This window comes from Simochromis diagramma, unplaced genomic scaffold, assembly GCF_900408965.1.
Source record: "Simochromis diagramma unplaced genomic scaffold, fSimDia1.1 OVJJ01000802.1, whole genome shotgun sequence".
Lineage (NCBI taxonomy): Eukaryota > Metazoa > Chordata > Actinopteri > Cichliformes > Cichlidae > Simochromis > Simochromis diagramma.
The window spans coordinates 16,371,559-16,392,763 of record NW_024387492.1 but is presented as its reverse complement, the minus strand read 5'-3'; the positions used below and the strand labels follow the sequence as shown (position 1 = coordinate 16,392,763).

General features: G+C 37.8%; 1 protein-coding gene across 9 annotated transcripts in view; it reads left to right on the top strand.

Annotated features, from left to right (window-relative positions):
• Positions 1-21,205, top strand: part of ryr3 (ryanodine receptor 3) — a 117,471-nt gene that overhangs the window by 6,294 nt on the left and 89,972 nt on the right. For 4 of the 9 annotated variants that reach the window (XM_040018289.1, XM_040018286.1, XM_040018287.1 and 1 more), the window contains exons 2-3: positions 10,276-10,395; positions 14,609-14,713. In XM_040018289.1, coding sequence (XP_039874223.1) covers positions 10,276-10,395; positions 14,609-14,713 — 225 coding nt within the window. Of the gene's footprint in view, positions 1-10,275; positions 10,396-14,608; positions 14,714-17,028; positions 17,050-20,761; positions 20,777-21,205 lie in introns of all 9 variants that reach the window. The other 5 variants (XM_040018282.1, XM_040018283.1, XM_040018281.1 and 2 more) reach the window with 3 other exon arrangements.

The window sequence follows — 21,205 nt, the reverse complement described above, 5'->3', positions numbered from 1 at the left end:
TCAAGGTAGTAAGAGTGAACTAAAACAAGCCAATCTACCAAACAATAAACTGTACGTCAAGATAAAACTCCTTTGAGATGAGCAGAGCTGCAGATTCAGATGGCAGTTAATTATTTTCTCTTTGCCATTTGACACAAGTTCTTTTTATAGGAGCTTTAAGTGTGCTGAGCATATAAGCATTTTTACAGGGACACCTTGGCATACAGTCAGTTGGGTGCCAAGTGCATTTTACAGTAATAATAAAGTTCAAGGACTCATTTCCACATCATTTTAAATGAACATGACAGAAATAGAAGTATTGTTTACATTACTGATCCCACCATTTAATAGCATTTTTAGATGTTCCACTGTTTTAGAAATAATTATTATGTTTGTCATGTCACTAGTAATTCTCTCGTCATCGGTTTTTCAGTGAACTTCTATTTGTTGTGTGCATCCAGCCATGGCGGGTGCAGTGTAGAAATGACATCTTGCAGCAGGATGGATTTGGAATTCATGTCTAGCCTTTGTGCAGAGGGAGGTTTACCTTGTCTCAGACTGCTACTGATCTATGGCAAAACGCTTAAATGCTCAATGATTTTATCCTGTCACGTCTTCTATTGAGCCACAGCTGTCCAGTCTGTCAGAGGAATTAAAATTTGACCTTTGTGAAATGTGTTCTGAAGAAGCTGTATTTGCCCTAACATGTGTGAGGCTACAGTAGCATCAGAGCTAAAATTTGCATCAAATTTGACACACTCAGTGCTGACAGCATGTGGACTAATACACCTGATGCTATAGGCTAGGAGCTGAGTGCTTAGAGGGATAAAAGAAGGCTGAAGTCAGTCTCAGGTGAAAGTCTTCTCTTTACCTGATATCTGCAATTCTCTTCCTGTCTGATTCTCAGTTCACGATCACACACATACACAATCTTCTCACAACCCACTACACTTTGCCTGTGTCCACACTATATCTCATGAGACAGGATGATAGACCGAGAGACTTCCCAGTTCCATCTCAAGCCTCCCCCCCCCCCCCCCGCGATTTTTCAGCGCTTCTGCTGAGGTGGACGTCTCGGCCTTGCACGCATGGTGGCCTCTATTATTTGAAGCTGCTCTAAAGCAATATGCATACAAACTAAGCCAAGAAAATCCAATTTGTTATGAGGACACCATATAAATCTTGGGGTCTGTGATCCATGGCAGTGTACCGCCGGGCAAAACCTACCTGAATGCAGAATTTTATTTCTTTTTCTTTCTTTTTTTTTTTTTTAAATATAGAGCTTAGATGTGTGGTGCATTATTCATTTTGAGCCATGATTTTATCTCAGGTATTCACACAAACTTGAATATGAACACCTACACATATAAAAGACTTTAATATGTATCCAAGTTAAGCGTGACAGTGACTGTACAATATAAAATGCATCTTCAGTGACAAATCGGTGTGTAGCTCCTGAGGCCTGTGAGATTCCTGTTTTGTTTTTTTGTTTTTAAACATGTGCTGAAGACATGTTTCATTTAAAAAAAAAAAAAAAAAGACTTTCCTCAAGGATTCTCCAAGACTGTCAGATAAGTTCGAACTATATTTTGTGATATTTTCTTAAGGGTTAGTTTTTTATGAAAATCCCCATGGCAGTAGTTATAGATGACAACAAGAACAAAATAAATGATGTATTGATTATACATGACATCAGCGTTTCATTGTTTTCTACAAATGACAGAAGCTTAAATGAGTTTAATTGAGTATTATTTTAAAAAAAGTGTTTCAGTTTCCTCTGTAGTTTACTGAGTGTAAAAGCGATATTATAGAAGCGATTAAAATTAATCTTCCAGTCATGTCTTAAATCCAGACAGATCCGTTGTTTCTCTAGTGGAAAGAGAGAGATGGGGGAAAGTTTTCACCTTCAGCCACTTGAAGTGTTTGACAGATAAACTATAATGCTTTTCTTCTCTTTTTCATGGCTATGAATACTATTATAGATTTAAAACAATAAGCTCAGCATTATACGTAAAAACACCAAAAATGGATAGAGCACTCAAGCTTCAGACTTTGTTTTTTATACTCCTGTTACTATATCATGTTAGTGAAAGTGGCTATCGTATCATCACCTCAGGCACACAGCTTTGGCTGTGTAAACAGCTGCTCCACCCAGCTGCTGTTTAAACCCTCGGTTTGTGAGAGACAGCCAATCAGAAGAAAGTTGGCTTAATGAGAGGGTTGCGTTAAAGGTAGAGGATCTAAAGCAGATTATTACAGACAGATTGATTCATATCTTGTATATGACTCATACTCATAGTGGTTTACACATTTGATTGGCAAACAAAAGGTTCCCGTGGTGGGGGAACAAATCTTTTTGTTTTTGTTTGCATCAGGAAGGGCCTCTGGTCTAAAACATCTGTCGAGTCAAAAATGCGGAGCTGCCTGCTGTGGACCCCTTGTGATAAGGGAGCAGCTGAAAGTAACTATATAATTACATCCAATATGGCACTTATACATTCAAGAATTAAAAAAATGACCTGGGCTTTCTATGAAGAGAATTTAAATGTATTTTATTTTATTTAAAAACTGGTATAATTGAATTGGAAACTATCTTGAATAAGTTGAATGCTGATTGGTTTTTGCTGATTTTTGTTTCTGTACTTTGGGACTCGTTATTGTGCAGTATAACTCTTTCCTAATGTTGTGTCGGGCTGTAAAAGTGAAACCCCATCTTGACCAGCTTTTCTTAAAAATGGCTGCTACCTGTAACAAAGGTTAAATATAAATGAAAAACAACACATTTGTCGAGTGTGAGAATTTCAGGGTTTTTTTATTTTATTTTTTTATAGACCAGTAGATGGTAGAGGAGAAAAAGGTGAAACTTGGAGTTAAATCAAAACCGACTGAGTTCAGGGCCCCACTACACATTGTCAAGAGAAGTGAAATTAGACGAGGTACAGCAGGACTTGCCTGTCGAACTACAAGATGACTGAGAATTGACAGGAGGGCTGGAGCAATAAGTGACTACACAGGAAGCATGACTGCAAAGGTCAATGTTTCTCCCTTATATTTAGAAAAAACACATTATGCTTTCTGTCAATATGAAATGTTAATAATTTACATAGCTAATAATTTACTGCTCAGCGACTATAAATTATTCTGTACTTTTTTTTTTATGCTGAATGATTTTTGTTTGTGCTCTGAGGCTGAATGTGTGTTTTGTTAAGAGATTTATAAGTATAGGGAGAAGGGAGGCTAGCTTTTGTTGTTAATGACTCAAAACATTGACTGACGGAGTGTAACAGCTACTGCTGCTCACACACAGACTTGTATAGATGATGAATTGTTATTCCAGGAGGGAGTGCTGTGGACTTCTGTGGAAGATTAAACATCTGAAATGAAAGGACATCTTTCTCCTTCTTGGACAATGCTGTCATTTATTCGTCTTTTGTTTTGTTTTTTTAACAAAACACCTTAATTGTAATGAGTATGTTTTGCATGACAAGAATAAAGATTAAATAAATGTAAGATCAAATCAATAACTGGATTCCAGGTTTTATACTTGTGTGAGATTCAAGGATGGAGCGATTTCATGAATCTTATAGCCAAATAGCTTTTCAGGTGTGAATGGTGTTATACCATCATGTTTTTGTTTGTTTGTTGTTGTTTTTTTTGCTTTGTTTGAGTTGGGCGTACTGTAATTTGAGCATTTATATAATTTTAAAGATTTTTTTTTTTACCTTAAGTATCAAGACAGTCAAGAATGAATTGGGCTTCAATTCATCATTTATTCCTTAAGATAGACCAACTAAAGACTGAGAAGCTACAGATATAACATTGCAGCTGACTGTTCTGCTAAAGTTCAGTTTGTCTCAAACAAAAATTGAGGCAGAGCAGAAAACAGGCTGTGGCCTAATCTGACGTACCTCGCCCATTAACCAGAAACACTGAGTCTTTGACTTGGGTCATTAGCTCTCATTCAGTGCAGAAGATTATTTCTACCTTCAGGGGCATCTTGGCTTTTGAAAAATGCTCATAAAGCTACAGTAAAATGTCAGATTACTAATTTATCAGGTTTTCAGTGCTCCTGTCTTCTTCAAGTACTATTTCTCACTGCTACTACAGTCTGTCAGGCTTTTCTCTTATCATTTTCTTTTTACCCAAGGCTCTTCAAGGTTATAAAAAAATTAACATAAGGTTGTGAGATTGTGAAAAATATCCTCACTTATAGTGAAGTTCTTGGAGTTGACTGATCAGTCATGAATGAATGAAATTTTTAGATCCGAAAAGCAGTTGTTTATGAAAAAATCTTGTTTTTCCATATCAGAAACTTAGATATCAGATCCATATCAGATGGGCATCAACATCAATGTATATCAAGCTTATCAGGTTGTAGTTCTCACACATCTACACTGTTTCTGCTTTGCTCTCCATGTTGTTAGCTAAGCTTCACTGAAAACTCGTAGCTCAATCTGTACTTAGCACCCTGCCTGACATTTATGAGAAACATGACTCCCGAGCAGACAGGGCAATTTTGACAGACTACCCACTGAGGCAGTGTGAACAAGGAGACGAATGTGCTGGGATTTCCTTGATTTCCTTACATTTCTAACCACCAAAGCCTGTCTGTGTTGATCTCCACTGAACGTGTGCAAAGCCTGCATATCAAAATAGAAACACTGAGGGATTGAACAGATTCACCTTTTCTCAAGTTCACATTGGTGGCAGCGCCGGGCGAGTTGTGGGAGTTTATTTGGCATGCTGGAGCATGGGGAGTTCTCGGGTGTCAGTTGGTGGATGCATCAGGCAGCGCACACACGCCCACCTGTTGCTGTCTGTTGAGCCAGGCTGGCTGTTCAGTTATTGAAGAAGAAAAAGAGTGTAGGAAATGCTGCAAGTCTGATAGAGAGTCAACACAGTTCCAGTGGTCATACAAGGAAATCTCTAACCAGTGTAAGAAACGATTTTGTATTCTTTAGATTGGAGATGTGTCAAACTCACAGGATTCAGAGGACGGGTGGGGTTGGTTTAGGTGTGGGCAGGGTCAAGTTCCCGCTCTACACTTGAAAGCTGAGGAATCAGCCACCCAACCCTCATTTACCTCCTCCTGCTACAGGACAGGGCCCTATACATAGTAATGATGCTGGTCTTTAGCTGTCTAGCAGATGGTCACGCTGCTTCTACAGGGATCACTTTGCCTTAGATTCACCAGATTCTCTGGCTTGGAATCAAGTCAAGAGTGCAGAGACAGACAGAAAGTGTCTTAAAGTGTCTTGGCTGTGGCCACACATGGCCATTTCATTACTTTTGGGAAACTGATCATAGAGATGGGATTTTTATGGGAGAAATTCACTCCTTACAGTGTCCCCTGTGGTTGTTTTTATTTAGAACCATCGTCCATTCTGCTCTTCCTCCTGTTGCTTCACACTGCTCAGATGACAGTTTGTCATCCAGTTTATGCAGATTCCTGATCTCAGTGCAACTCTGACCACTTCTGGTTCTAAAGCAACACTATCAAAGTGAAGCTGGCTCTGGAAGACACTGTGGTTGTCTGATTTTATTGATTTCAAATATGCACAAATCCGTAATAGTTGTCCAGTCTTCTTTTCCTACTAACAAACAGAAAATTTCACTAAAAAGCCATCTGTGATTTGGTCATAGTCAAGTCACCCTAGGGTAAATATAGTATGCTGGTAATGGTGCCAGGCCCCATTACTTTCACAAGGCCACCAGAATTCCAAACAGCTGAAAAGAAAGAGCCGTATTTACTTGATTTTAAAGAGGTGACAAGTCTTGGGTCATCCTGTGGCCGTATTGAGTTTCTCTATCTGTAGCCTGTAAGAGCAAACTGTGTTTCCTCCATCACACTACTACAAAGAAAGCTGCAGCATTGATTCTGAGGCAATACTGATGCTTTCTGCTATCAGTAATCACCTCCCTGAAGCCCACACTTGGATTGTGGGTTTTTAAAATGATGCCCATATGCGGTACTGTGCCAGTTTGACCACCTACTTATTTCACCATGACATTTCACTGGATTGTTTCACTTGGATCATATAGAACGACCAAAATATATTTTTAAAACCACAACTTTGTTTTTTTTAAATGCTTCTTAAAAATCCAATTGTTAGTTTCTTTATCCATTAATTTCTGACATTGTTTTAGCTGTATTTCAGTAGTGGTGAGACATTAGAAATTTGCTTTTCTTGTGTTTAAACTTAAAGTTGGTGAAATGTACTTGCTGCCACTTAAGGTCAACTAATCCAGTTGCTGCTCATGTGGATCAAAGCCTTCATTAGGATTAAAGTCACTGGTCAGTCTTTCACAGGACCAGCAGCCAGAAGAGCAATGTTTGCCCACATCAATATATAATGCACTGTGCAACAGTCTTGAACAACCCCTCATTTCTTTATGTTTTGCTTCCAAGGAGATAGTTTATTGTATATTTTCATTCTTCAAACTAGTCTTGAGCTTTTTGAAGGTCTTTAACCCTTTCATGCATGAATTATGACAACCTCAAGCAGGATTTTTTTCTTAAGTATTTTTTTTATTCATCTTTAGGCATGACAAAACTATTTTTGAACTTCATTTTTTAACATGTACTTTTCAGAGAGTTTCTTTTACATCCATTTAGGTGGACAACATATGTTTTGACTTATGAATTTGGTATTTCCAAGTATACCATCAACACTGACACAAATACAAGAAAACAGCCTTTGAATAGCTATCCACTGTAGTGACCACTATAAGTGAAAGGGTTAAAAAGTTGTTTGTTTGTTTTTTTTGGGGGGGGGATTTTGGGTGGGGTTTTTTTTTTGTTTGTTTTTGTAGCTGACCATTTTCAGAGGAGTTATTTTGTTGTTGTTCTTTTGTTTTTCTTAAGCTGTTTAACCCTAACCTATGAATCATTCATGCACAAAAATGCACCTAACTCAAGGGATGGACCAGTGTTGTTTACACATAACAGACAACTTGGCAAAGAACAAATTTTAAACCGTGTCCTTAGGCACTTTATCACAAAAATACAATTTTTTTTTTTCCCCTTGAATCTTCAAAAAAATCTTCAAAGAAGCTATTTGGTTACATTTCAGCCAGTGGTGCTGGAAATTTTCTCAATATTAATTGAAGTATGACTACAGAAAATAAATTCCAGGTTGTAATCCACCATAAGAAAAGCACATTAGTGGGAACAGTTTTGTTTTTTAAGCATGACAAAGATCCCATATTTCCTATGCAATAACAGCTTATGTGGATAAACAAATACACAGCGGAAGAGTCTCAGTCATGGATTGGCCTCCTCAGAGCACAGACTTCAGCATTATTGAAGCAGTGTGGGATCACGTTCTCATGACAGGGAACAAATAAAAAGACTACTTAAATAAATTACAAAAAATATTGTCTAAGGGAGTTCAGACTGTGTTGAGGTTTAAGGACCAGATATTTATGTTCAAGCTTATTGGAATTGTTATTGCCTTATATACTGTATTTGCTGCTGATTGCTGTAGACCACCTGAAGAGCCTGTTCTAGCATTTGACACACTTTTTTCATGGTGGAAGTTTGGAAGTAAAGACTCCTGGTATGCAACAACCGGTTTAATTGAACTGGAAAACTTTTAAGAAACAGCCAGGTGAACCGTTCTCCTGTTCATTTTATTTATGTATGGTTTTTTTTAATTTTTTAAAAAAGGTAAGTGAACTGGCTCTGGCCATGTATTTAGTATGCAGACATTAAAGACTATTGATTCGTGCAAATCCAGGCCTATTACTCCATTGGGTCCATCTTTGATATATGAATACCTCCTATATGTATGTAAAGAGATTCCAAACCATCTAGTGAACCCTCACGTTACATGTAGATGCCAGAAAGAGTAAGACTAATATGAAACACAGCTTGACTTTGAACCTTTACAACCTTGTTTTAACATTTTACGTCTGCTTAAAACAATTGACAGATTTGTCATTAGAGAAAATAGCTCCTGAAAGACGCATGCTTTCAGTTGTTTCCAATTCATTTTTATTCATAAAGCAGTGTGAAATTACAGACTGGAGACAATTTTCTCCTACATTGTAGGATTTGTATGAGCTGAAATTGAATGCTTTATGCATCAAGATTATTCGGCAAATAAAAACCCCACTTAAATGATTTTCCATGCTAGGGCTTTTATTTTGCAGTCACACCAAATTCCCTATGATTTAGGCTCCAATGTGCCGTTATTTGAAATATTGTTAGGGTCTGTTATCTTGCCTCCTGAGTCTGTGGCTGCTGTACAGCCTGTATCTAAATCTATTGAATTAATACTGCTGTGAAGGAGGTGGGAGCCAGAACCATGGCAACCATCAGCTCAGATTAGTGTGGGATGTGAGCTGGCAGGAGACGTGCACACACCACACATACTATACACTTGCATACGCAAACAAATCAATATCCGTGCATGCCTTGCCAAATAGAGCCTGCCCGCTCTCCACTCTAACAGATACAGATGTTCATTTGTTGTACTGATTGAGTTGAGGTCTGTCTTTATTTCACAGCGATACCAGAATCTGTGTAAATGGTTTAGAAATTATATCACTTCAAACTGGTTGCCCTCAGTACTTTGATTAATGTACTTTATCTCCTTTTCTGCTGTTGAATTGAACAAAAGGGATGCTCTAATGTAGTAGTCATCGGCAAGCTCCCAAACCCCCAAAACAACTGGACACTGGATACTGGACATCGGGCTGGTACTACCAGACTTAATAACAAGGAATATCCATTCAAAGTCAGTAAAAACCTACTGTTTTGCAGGAGCAACAGTCACCAACATAATTAACAAGATCCCAAGTTTGTTGGATGAACATCCCACGGCTACATGGTGTGTTCTAACATCAGCAATCAGAGCTACTGAAACAGACTTTTACACGTCTCTTTAACTTACGTGAATATTGTTGTGAAAATCTTTCTAAAATTCCTGTTTTGTTCCAGTGTTGGTTGATGGTGTTGGTCAGTTCTCCAGATTCCTCTGGAAATACTTTAAAACTTCGTCTTCATCACTTCCTTGAAAAAGTTTCTCAAAGTTCTGTTTTTGAAAATCACTAAGAATTCAGATATTTGCAAGACTTTTAATTTGCACTTAATTTTAGCTGGACTATTTTATATACACTTGTTATCTAACGCTATAGAGGTTGCGTTAGATAACAAGTGTAGCTATAATATTAGATTTTTTTTTCTTTTACTTTGATAAGCCATAGGGAGGTCTGCAGTAAACTGGCTACCTTAAACCCAAAGAAATCTAAGACCATCTTTCTTTACCTTAATGCCTATAAATCATATTCTTAATTTAACAGCCGCTACAAGCTACTTTTTGACCTTCCCCAAGGGACCCGTTTCTCCTCCTAAGATGGACCAGGGATATTTCATTTGTTAAGCAAATGTTTAAGACACTGCACTGTGGAGCCACTTAAGACTTGGTACAGGCAAAAATCCAGAAGTGTTGAATCCTGCACAGGTGCTCCTACTCCATAAATGTGGTAATAGTGATTTGAATAATTACCCCCAATACCCCCAATCTCAAAACTGTCTTGCCAAGCCAAAAACAAAGAAAAAAACTCATTACTTATTATTGCCAATGAATAACTTTATGATAGAATTCAGGAAATTTCTTCCAAGGATTTCAGGTCAAGTCCATTTACTCTTTATACAGGTGTTCCACAGGGACCCATTCTGGGACCTTTCTTATTCACCCTCTACAAAAACAATATTATCTCTGCCACCCAAAACTGTAATGTATATTTCTATGCAGATGACACTGTTTTATTTGCCACTGGCTCGTCTGTTGATCTGGCCATTGAAAATATACAATCTCCTTTTGAAGCTTTTCAGAAATCTTTTATCACACATGAACTTGTTTTAAACTCTGGGAAAACTAAGTGCTTGCCATTTATAAGGACCCCTGAAAGTATCCAGCCTGTAGAGGCTAGATGTTAGACTCTCTTTTAAAACTCATGTGGAACACCTATCAGGAAAATTAAAGACAAAGATTGTATTCTTATATAAAAAAACAATTCTTTTTCTTTTTATTCACGAGTCTCAAGATCATTGTACATTTATCTACAATCCACAGTTTTGGCTGTGCTTGATTATGCTGGAATATGCTTCTAAATCCATCTAGAACCCTCTTGATTCTTTTGGCTATTGTTTGTTATAAAATATGTAGGTATACTGTTCAAAATACTACCTCCTGCCCCTGCTTAACTGTCTGCAAGATATCTGGTTTTTATTTTGGGTGGATTAATTTAAGTACATGCTTGGCTTTAACCCTCCTTTTCTTCTGGCAGGATGATGAGGTGGTGCTCCAGAGTGTGGCCACCATCCAGAAGGAGCATCGTAAGTTCTGCCTGGCCGTCGAGGGACTTGGAAACCGTCTATGTTACCTGGAATCAACATCTGAAGCTAAGGTGAGGATGCCCAAAAGCTTTGTTTACTGTGCTACTGAAGAGCATAGCAAATCTGATGTTGTTTACATATGTTGATTGCATATTAAACTAAAATTCATAGCTACTTATATTCAGAGTTGCCTCCCAGTAGTTGACCTGTGCAATTGCCTTGTGATTGAAAGTGTTCGCCTACTTCAAACTGGTCTCCAACAGGAAAAAAAAATTTCAGTGTAGTTACTGGATTTTGCTTTCCACTGAAACGAGGCAGTTGAGGTCTCATTTTGACTGAGCCATCACGCAGGGCTGGAAACCAAGCAGCAACCCCCTGGAAAACTGCAGTTGCTAATGTGTATTCCCTAGCCAGTTTCAATGCGGTGGCTGGAGGTTCCTGGTTATCGATATGTGAAAGTTGTCGCCCTCCCAAAAACCTCTTTCTGATTGCTTTAATTGCTAGTGAACTGCATGATTATCTATAGTTTACATGGAAAACACTGGCTTGTCTTCAAACACTTGCTAACTACTTGCCAAGTGGTAGTCCGGTTTCTCTAGCATCGTGCTGTGACCAATTTAACTTTGTAACAGCAGGCAACCTCTGGCAACACTTGCCAACTACTTGGGAAGTACATTTTCTACCTTAGCAGTAGATCGTTGCCAGGGGGTTGTGCTGTTGTTGTCTGCATAATTTTTTTCCCCTTATTTTTCAAACAACAGAGGTTTTCATCCATTCTTTGAAAGGTGTGTTCTTTATCATTAATTTAACAGACTATTTCAATAAATTTGTATAATTTAGTTTCATACAAATAATTACTGCTTCGCACTTTCTGACTTAACATGGGACAAGTATTACAGCTGAATGATCAAAACATAAAAAAGCTAAATATTTTTTCAGATTAGTTTAGCTTCTAGATTCAAGTAAAATTTGTTATTAGTGAACAGCCAGAAGTTTTAAGAGGCTGTAAGAAGCTGTTTTCTTGATTTAGCGGCATATTAAGGTTTTGGAAAACCTCATATCTAATGTTCAGTAGTCTTCAAATATATTCATCTGAGCAGCTTGCTTTCTTGAAATTGCTTCAGATAAGAATATTCTGACACAATTACACATATCCTCTCTTTTATTGTTTAAGAAAACTCATCTAATGGGATTAATCATACAGGCAGTTGTTCAACACCAATAGCGCTCTGTTGGCATCTCAGTTTTCTTGTCTTACATTATCATCGAGCAATTAAGCCGAGAACTGTTACTCACTGGACATTTTCTGGTTTTCTGACCATTCTCTGAAAATCCTAGGAGTCGTTGTATGGGAAAATCCAAATTCTGAAATGCCAAAAACTATTCCACATACATTCAAAATAACTTAAATCAAGTTTCCTCTACATTCTGATACTCACTTGGAACTTTAGCAGATCACCTTGACCCTGTCCGCCTGGCTAAATGCTGAATAAGTTGTTATGTTATTGTGTTAACAAGCAGTTGAACAGCTTTAACTAATGAAGTGGCCATTAGTTATATCCGATGGCCACACAAACCTGGTTCTGCTGTGTTTTTTATGAGATGTGCATATTGGAGGTTTTAATTGGGCCACTGAGCATTATGACTTTGAATAAATTTTCTGGACCTGTGGGTATGTTTTTGCTCACTCACCTGAAACTGTTGAGCTGGAGGGCAACACCTGCAGAGCTCTAGACAGACTGTCATGAGCACCTTTCACCTTGGGATCAGTGACAATGCTTCTGGTCTCCTTGAGTGTGAAATGTGGTCGAGAATTAAGGCCGATAGCTGTGATTTTGCACGAAGTCTGCTAGCTTATCTCAGGTGTTGACACCTCCATTTCCAAGACTCTAACGAAGCCTGGCTGCTTGCCAGTGCCAGAGAAAAGGCCAAAGTGAAACAAGGGCTTTTGAGACAATGTTTTAAATATGTTTGCATTAATATGTGATATTATAAGCAATACTTCAGATACATTGAAAGCTTGTGTTATTTTTTTTTTATTTATTTTTTTAGCCACCATTCTTATAAACAAAGAAACAAAATCTGGTTCTTAAGGTTGTTGTTGTATGAGATACTATAGTCAGACTTACAAAGACCATGACTATTAGTAAGCTACATTTTGAAATATGACCAGATTTATCAAATAAAATGAAGTGACATGACAATAGAATAACTATTGTAGTTGGATCTCTTCTGAATAGTTTTCATAAGAAATGGTATTCTTATGGAAAATCCTGTTCTTAAAGGATTATTTTACCCATTTTTATTGAGCGAAGCTCGCTCTGGAGGGCACGAAAGACATGAAACTTTCTAAAGGTGAATGTGACCACAGTGAGACACAGTGTCTGCTCTGCCCAGACCAGTCGGCGTGATCAGAGTGTCTTCCCAAGCCTGGAAGAAGTATGATAATTGGAAAATTGGTGGTGAATAATTCATAAGAGGTGCAAGGTTTGCAGCAGGTTGCGAGTTAGCACTGTAGAAGGTCGCATGACACCACAGGTGTAGCTGCATCGTGCCAAGACAAAACTCAATTTTAAAGTGAGCCTTTCTCAGTTTTATGTTCTTTGGGGTTTCTAGCCTTTAATAAAATGTTTTTTCATAACATAGCAAATGTGGACATCTTATCCTAATGTACATGAAGGTAAAGAAAACCATAAATATGAGTGGACAGCAGTTGTGTGCAGGTTGTTGGTTTTGGGACGCAGTGAGACGGTTGCATACACAGACACCCTGTGGCTTTAGAGGTTCTTGTGCATGTTTGTGTTAAGTTGCACGGCAGCCCCATCCTCATTATCACCCAGCAGCCCTCCCCTCTGCTCACATTTCTCACCTCACTGCAGCGGTCGAGGGTCAGGCGGTTGTGTTACTCACCCAGTACCTTAAATCACTGCTTGTAATCTTCTTTGCTGGAAAGAGATGGATATGATATATGATAGTCATGTTAGGTGAAGGTGACTGTTATGAAATGGAAATAAATCTGGGAGACACGGACTTAGAGCTATTTTGTTTTTGTACTTACTGTTTAATATGTCTTGTGGCCAGTGTAATGTTAATCAACAGTGCCATCTAGCAAATCACAAAGTGTATATATATATTTTTTTTTTACTTTGACAAACAGATGCTAATGAACGGGCCAGCTTTAGTACTGCCTTTGAGCTACAAGTAATTTGCAGTACAGATTATATATCTTTAAATGTCTTATTTTGTTCTTGAAGACCATCGCTATGAAATTTTTGAATAAACTTTGTATTTTTTTTCACAATCATCCCAGGACCACATAACGCCCTGTTGTTGAAAAACTTTCATCACTGAATAATTTATAGAAGGCAGTTATTACTAAATTAACTGAAGCATAGCAAATGTGCTCTTCACTCTAAAAGCCAAATCTGATGCCTATTACAACAGAGTCAAACAGCCCTGAGGAATAAGGTCTAGCCAGACTAATAACTGGTCATTGTAGCTCCAGGCTGCACAGTTCCTCATAATCCCAGGATGGCAAAGAAGATGTGAGTTATTAGAATTATTTATGAGTGCCAGGAGTTTATATATTTCACTTGATTTGGTCTAAGATAAGGGCTCGCAACTAATTCAGTAACCATTTACTTCTGTAAACAATTCTGCAATGTCGATCACATGTGCTTAAATAAATCAGTATATTTCAGCTCAAAGTAAGGTTAACATACATATTAACACCGCATGTTAAAAATTTGTATCTAAAATCGAATACACAAATATAATTTCAATGCCCCTATGCTATGCTATTTAACCAGTATCATGTGTATCATATTTATCCTCATATTTAGTTGCTGGTTTTGGATTAAAGCTACGTCTCACTGTGACATTTATGTAGGCCAGCGGTTTGTTTGGATGGTGCACATCATCCGAATCATTAAATACATTTATAGAATAAGTTTCACAGTCAGTACGAGGTTTCTTCAAAGGTTGTGTCTCTGAACTTTTGAGTCTCAAGTTCTTTTTATATCAACCTATTTTCATCTCTGGAAAAAAGTACTCCAGATTAGGGAAGCTGGGTGCAGAGGCCCTGCAGATGACATGAAAGGAAATTCTAGGACGGTAAACTTTGTTCACATTTTTATTTATTTATTTTATTTTTGTACTGACAAGAGTCTGATTTTGCTCAAAATACCTACATTCTCCAACTTTGATTTTGTTCCTCCTGAGCTTTTGTCCTTTCCTCATTCCCTGCACGCTAATTTTTTATTTTTCTTTTACTCTGTCATGCAGTATGTTCCTCCGGACCTTTGTGTCTGTAACTTTGTGCTGGAGCAGTCACTGTCAGTGCGAGCCCTGCAGGAGATGCTGGCTAACACTGGGCAGAGCAGCGAAGGGGTGAGTACATTCCTCCTCCCCACTGATGCCCCCTTGTTCTCTATCTAATGCATACAAACACACTCAAATGCTTGCAAGACAAACACATTCATGCACACAAACCTAAATTAATCAGTCTGTAATCTATCATTAATAGTCTGTTGTAAGATGGGCTTGAGCTTTTTTTTTTCTTTTCTTAACAGTAAACGTCTTGGTATTTAATAAGGCGTAATATCAGTGTAAATTAACAATATTCTTCATTCCCTTTTCAAGCTAACACAATTTACCTTATTGTTATTTATAGTTAATCAACTTTAAAAGCTGGCCCTCACAGTCAGAGCAGTCAAAGTACTGGAAATATAAATACATGAAATCTACTTCAAGGGGCTTCTCACTTCAAACACTGGAATTTTTTGCAGGCCTCCCAGTCAAGGCTAATTCCAACCTTTACACCTATTTAAAGTCTGATTTTGAACATCAAATGAAAATCCAGCTGGTCAATGACAGACATTAATAGGCATAACAGAACCTGATCTGACCAACTAAACTAACAGAACTCCATGTTTGTGAAAGCTACCTGGATATTTGTTTTATGGCTGCGTATGCTTTATGCAGTTAGTATTTAGCTATAGTCATTATAGTCACAGTAGCTGTGATAATTAACATCAGCACACAAAGGAACATGACACAAGTAACTGTCCCATTTGGGTCATTACATCTTTTTTGTTGTCTGGTTGTGTCTGAGGGGTTCGAATTAAAATGTGTATGTTTATATATTTTTTTGCTTGCTTTGATTGAAGCTTTTTTTTTTTTTTCTTTCAGCTGGTCAGCTTTTAGTTCCTTATGGGAAAGGTTTAAAGTGTAAAACTTTGAGAACATAATTTAGAACAGAGTGGTATGAATGGGGGGAAATAAGCTTGCTTTAACCATGACATCAAACACAGCTGCCTGAAATGTCAGTCCAAACTGAAAAAGGTTTATTTGTTAATGACAACTCCTGAGTAACTGTGTCTATATTTGAAACTTGAGCAGATCTTTAACTTTTTAAAGTTACAATGGTAAAAATCAATAAGTAGCTTCAATCAAATCCCAGTCGCATTTAGACCAGACCAGACCAGACCTAGCAATGCTCTGAACTATTTTAACACTGAGAACTGTAATTGAATTCTAAGCAGAACCTGTCTCCCTTCATTCTCTGTAATACATTCCTGATAAGAGATAAATAAAGGTCACTGAGGGTGAAAGAAAGGGGGGAAATTATCTGTGAGTGCACTGCTGCATCCACCACATCCTCTCTTGATTTACACGACAGTGTGAGCCTCTCCCTCCCGTCACTGCACCAGCTTACATGACATGTTTATTAGAGCAGGTAAGTAATATTGGATATGGCAGATTCTCTGTAGTGCCGTGGGGGTGTCATCGATCGCACAGAAGCCCTCCAGCGGGCTGGATGTGGTTTGTAAACCAGTCAGATGTCCATATTCACTCATGCTGCTGTGCTCTAAGAGAGCCATTTCATGTTTCATTTATTCTCATCACCCAGCACTTCTAGCACACATTATAGATTTAATAAAGCGAGGTCAGGCGATGGGTAGCGCTTGATACACCCTTGTTTACTCTAAATTTCTTCTGGGAAAAACAAAGAGAAAACAGTGCTCTGGTATTTAAATTTGGACAAACACCCACATACAAAAAAATGTTGTGCTTGTGTAATTGTTTGTATTTTTTTAGTCACTGTTCCTACTCAGTACACATGGTCTGTTCTTAGTTAGAAAGCATTCCTCAGGTGACGCATTCAGTTATTATTATGAGTTAAAACTTTGGATAGACCACTGGTACTGTAGGAATAGAGATGACAAAGCGATGGTAGCATGAATCATTGTGCAGTACAACTGTGGCAATTACAGGAACCCGACCACTACAGGGCATCACAGTTATTTGTAAGACAAGCTGAGTACAAAAGCTTACAATACTAATGCAAAATAGCCCAAGTGCTCAGTTGCTCTGCACAGCATAGGCCTCTGACACAGATGCTTCCCTAAGTGTCTTAGTTTGTAAACCACTTGGTTCCCCTCACTGGAAAATCAGCACTGCATTGTTATTAGCCTGGGTAGCAGATTTGTTTTGTGCTCAACAGTGCAGCATTGTTGGCTGGCCTTGTTTGGCAAGACAACATGATGTTGGCTAGAATACAAACTCTCTGGTAGCAAGGCTAATAAATCGCTGTACCTCCTCACACCACTATAATTCTCCCAATTTTTGCTCTCAACTTTGTATAATTGACTGCCATACATCCCGATAACACATTCTTTTTATTTGTATTTGTGTGTTACTAGAGCGCTGACCATGAAAAATGGGTAGGTCCATCAGTTTGTTCATCCATCATGTTGTCAGCGTGCATGACAGACGTACTTACTGGCAGTTAAATGGTTGAAACTTTAAGTGCTTTCACTTAAAGCAACGTCTATTTCTTGACTGTCTTGAAAGCTTTATTTGTCATGTATGTAGCTAGAAGACAGGTAGTATATTTTATACCACCATTATTATACCACTGGTGGTACATTTAAATGAATTTTCAATTAATAGAATTAAAAGGACACTTTTTTGGGGGGGGATTGACATCCTCAAGATAGTAAATTAGGCTTTTTCCTCATCAGTGGTCAGACTAGTGTAGAGACAATTGATTAACTTGTCTCAGAGCTCTTATGGTAGTCTAGAAATAGACATCCATTGGTACTGTCAAACTGTGCTCATGATTAAAATGTCTTTGCCTGTATACCTTGTGTGTAAGCGCTTAAAAGTCTGCTAATCATTTGCTCAAGCGTTTATTATCCCCGTTTGTTTTTTCATGGACTAAATTCAAGCCTTGATTTACAACTTGAAATATCTCTGCTACATATCATAAATTTAGCTTACAAGTGGTATCCTTGGTCATTAATTTGTTTAATTTAGAAAACCCACATTTTGGCAGGAAACTCGCTTTGTGGTCTCGGTGTGCTTCTCTGTTTTCTCTGGGTTTGGTCTCTAACATCAATTGATTTCAAGAGTACTGACAAGAGGAAATGTCCTGAAATCAGTTTTGATTTCAGAGTCTTCACATGCACAGCTGTTGAGGATTATTCAGTGCACTTTTAATGTTTGGGATCAGATTACTGGATGAATGCTTTCATTATTATTTTTTGTTATTATTATTATTATTATTAACTACATGTCAAACATTGTACATCACAATGCATATGATATTTTAATGTGATTTTTATTAAGTTAATGCAAAGCAAATGAAGCTGTATGTTATCCAGTGATTCGAAGGACAGCACATTAAATATGTGCATGAAAGTCAATGTATCAGGTGATACTTAGCAAATTAGACTGGGCTGAATCTTTTTTTCCCTCCTCCTTGGAAAATTGATTACTTTGCTTTTTCCCATCCTCAGGCCAGTCCATATGAGATCAGATATTAACTGTACATTTAGGAAGATCCATTAGTCACAGTTTGCTATAAAACCTTCAGAAGCTTTACAGCAAGCCTTGGGAAAAAATGGACAGTGATTAATTCTTGTAATTGTAAATGAGTATTGGCAATTGTACATACACACCACATTTTTAAATGCAAGCAAGGATATATTTGTGGGGATTATCTTAGTTACTCTAGGTATTAGGTTAGGTATAGTTGGTCAATAATTGATGAGCGTCCAGCAAAAAAGTAAGCATGGTAGAAAATGAAATCCTTGTAGTATGTGTTGCAGAAGCTGGTCATTGGTCAGAAAGGCAGATTTTACAGGATTTAATGCAAGCCTGTTCTTAAAAAAACACAAAACAAAAAGAACTTAGTTCCTGCTTACTTACCCTTTTAATTCCTATGGAAGCAGTAACAGCCAGGTACTGCTAATCAAATACAGCATATTAACTGATCTTCAGCAAGTTTGACCAGCTCTGTAAAAGAAGAAGTTCTGATAGTTTGCTGGTCTGGATTTTAACATATGCTCATAACCAGGAAAGGACATTTCAGCAAAGTCAACCCGAGGTCAAACTGTGCAAACTCTACAGGTCTCAGTTAGCATGTTAAAGTTGATGATGTGGCAATTAGAACAAGACTGAACAAGTATGCCGTGTTTAGAGGGGTTGCCAGGAGAAATGAAAACATGGCAGCACCCTTTAGGTTTGCAAAGTTGAATCTGAACAAAACACTAGGCGTCTGGGACATTGTCCTTTGGCTTGTCCTTTCGGTCATAATGCACAGCAAAAACACCTCATACAAACTGTCAGGCATGGCGGTGGAGAGGTGATGATCTCGGCTTGTTTTGCAGTCACGGGACCTGGGCACCTTGCAGTAAGAAAGTCAACCATGAAGTCCTCTGTTTACCAAAGGTTTGGTAGAGTAAAATATGAGAATATCTGTTTGAGAGCTAAAGGTTGGCTATAATTGGGTCATGACACAGGAAGACGGCAGCAAAATCCAGACTTCAAACCCACTGAAATGCTGATGCTAAGAAAACTACAAATAAACACATTCCCACAAACCTCAATGACCTGAAGCAACATCGTAAAGAAAAGTGGGGCCAAAGTCCGTCCACAACAACGTAGGACACTGAAACTCATACATAAATTGATTACTACAAGATACTGAAACATGGGATATGCTTTTCACCTATTACTTTAGCATTTTGGCTTCATACCCGAAACCGGTTTGGCTCAGATTTGTTTGTTTATTTTGTTTTGTTTTTTTAATGCCCTGATGAGTAAAACGTTAGAATTAAGGGGGCCTGCTTTTCTTTTATATTATATATAGTTATAAGAAGTACGGGCGATTTTGTGTGAATGAATTAGACTTTTATTCTGTACCATTTTCAGAAATTAGATTGGAGTGAGAAGAAAAATGTTTACCGAAGATTTATTAAACTTGTTTTAGTCATCAATTCTATAAAACATCAAAATCATTAAATTACGCTACCTTTACTTTCCAGGAAGTGATTTCTGCAGATGTGAAAGTAACTGTTGGCGTTACTCCATAGAGTTATTTCAAAAAAATTCATGGAGTCCACATTAGTTCAAAATCATGAAATTTGTTGCTCACTGCAACAGCATGGCAGTCTTTAGATTCAGAGACAATAAATGGTAGTATGAACAATTCATTGTCAGTTTTTACCTCTTTATTTCCATCTCTGACTAGAAGAAAAATACTTAAAATCACCACAATTATCCATAAGTATACAGCACACACACCCTTTATCCTTTTGCAACAAAATACGAGACAAAGTAAGCGAGACAAAATACTGTCTAGCAAATTTCATAAAACAGTACTAGCTATTCATGATACAGTGCTTATACACAGGAGGGGCACCACACCAAAGGTCACAGTTCCTGGCAGTGATGTGTCAGCATGACAGCAGGCCTGAAATACAGGCTGGCTCTCTCTCAGTACCCCCCTCCCAGCTGTTGCTGGATACTCTCTCCCCCCCCCCCCCCCCCCCCTTTTTTTTTTTTTTTTTTTCTTTTGATCGAACCTTTCCATTTCCTTTTTCGTCTCACTTATTCAAGCCATCTGGGTGAGACTTTGAAGCCAAATGAGAATTAGCTAAGGGTCGTATTCAGGGGACCATTGGGAGTTCCCTTTAAGTTAATTTGAATGTAAACCTACCATTAAATACAAATTAATGTTGAGAACTAGACTAGAGGAGAACCTCTATGCATTGCTTGAGTGGATGCAGGGCCTAATCATTGTTTAAACTTTAAAGAAATGTTAAATCCGAGTGGATACTCTAAATGTACTGTAGGTGAGAAGAAAGTGTCTGTTTACAGCTCTGATAATACGACTTTCAATACACGTGTGAGCTAAACTGTTTTAACATTTTGCAGTTTAAGGCCAAATTTGCTAATTACATTAAAGCAGGACCTTTAGAAATTAACAAGAACCTTCTCGTGCGTGTACGTATGAATCTTTGAGTTTGATTTAATTAATTCATTTAAATGTGAGCTGACTCCATGAATGCCAGAACCTTGCTTGTGCAGACCTGGTTTAGTTATTGCTGCTTATGGTCATCTTCTTTTTTGTTTTTATTCTGCTGCTAGAGGTTGATTAAAAAGGTAAGAAGCAATTTCTTTATTCACCATGATGATAAAGGATCCACTCTTTTTTTTTACTTTTTTTTTTATTTTGCTCATCTGTTTCCTCACATTTCCTCAGGTGTTTTGCTACCAAACCTCACAGTTATTCTTGTTTGTCACAAGAATGAGCAAGTTGTCTACTGAGTGTGATACTATCTATGTGTTTGTTTGACTGTGAATGGAGTTTTTTGTGTTCCTCTTTTTCTCTTTGCCGCTTGCACTTGGAATGGTGATCTTCAGTAAAGGATATTTGATCCAGGACGTCCCATGCTTTGCTCGCACAGAGCATAAAGCCACTCGCACTTTAATAACTGATGCAGAAGTAAAGTGGGAGATACTAACCTGTCAGGGTTCAGAGGTCAGGAGTGTTAGGGTATGATAATAATCTATTACCTGTTTATTTCCTGG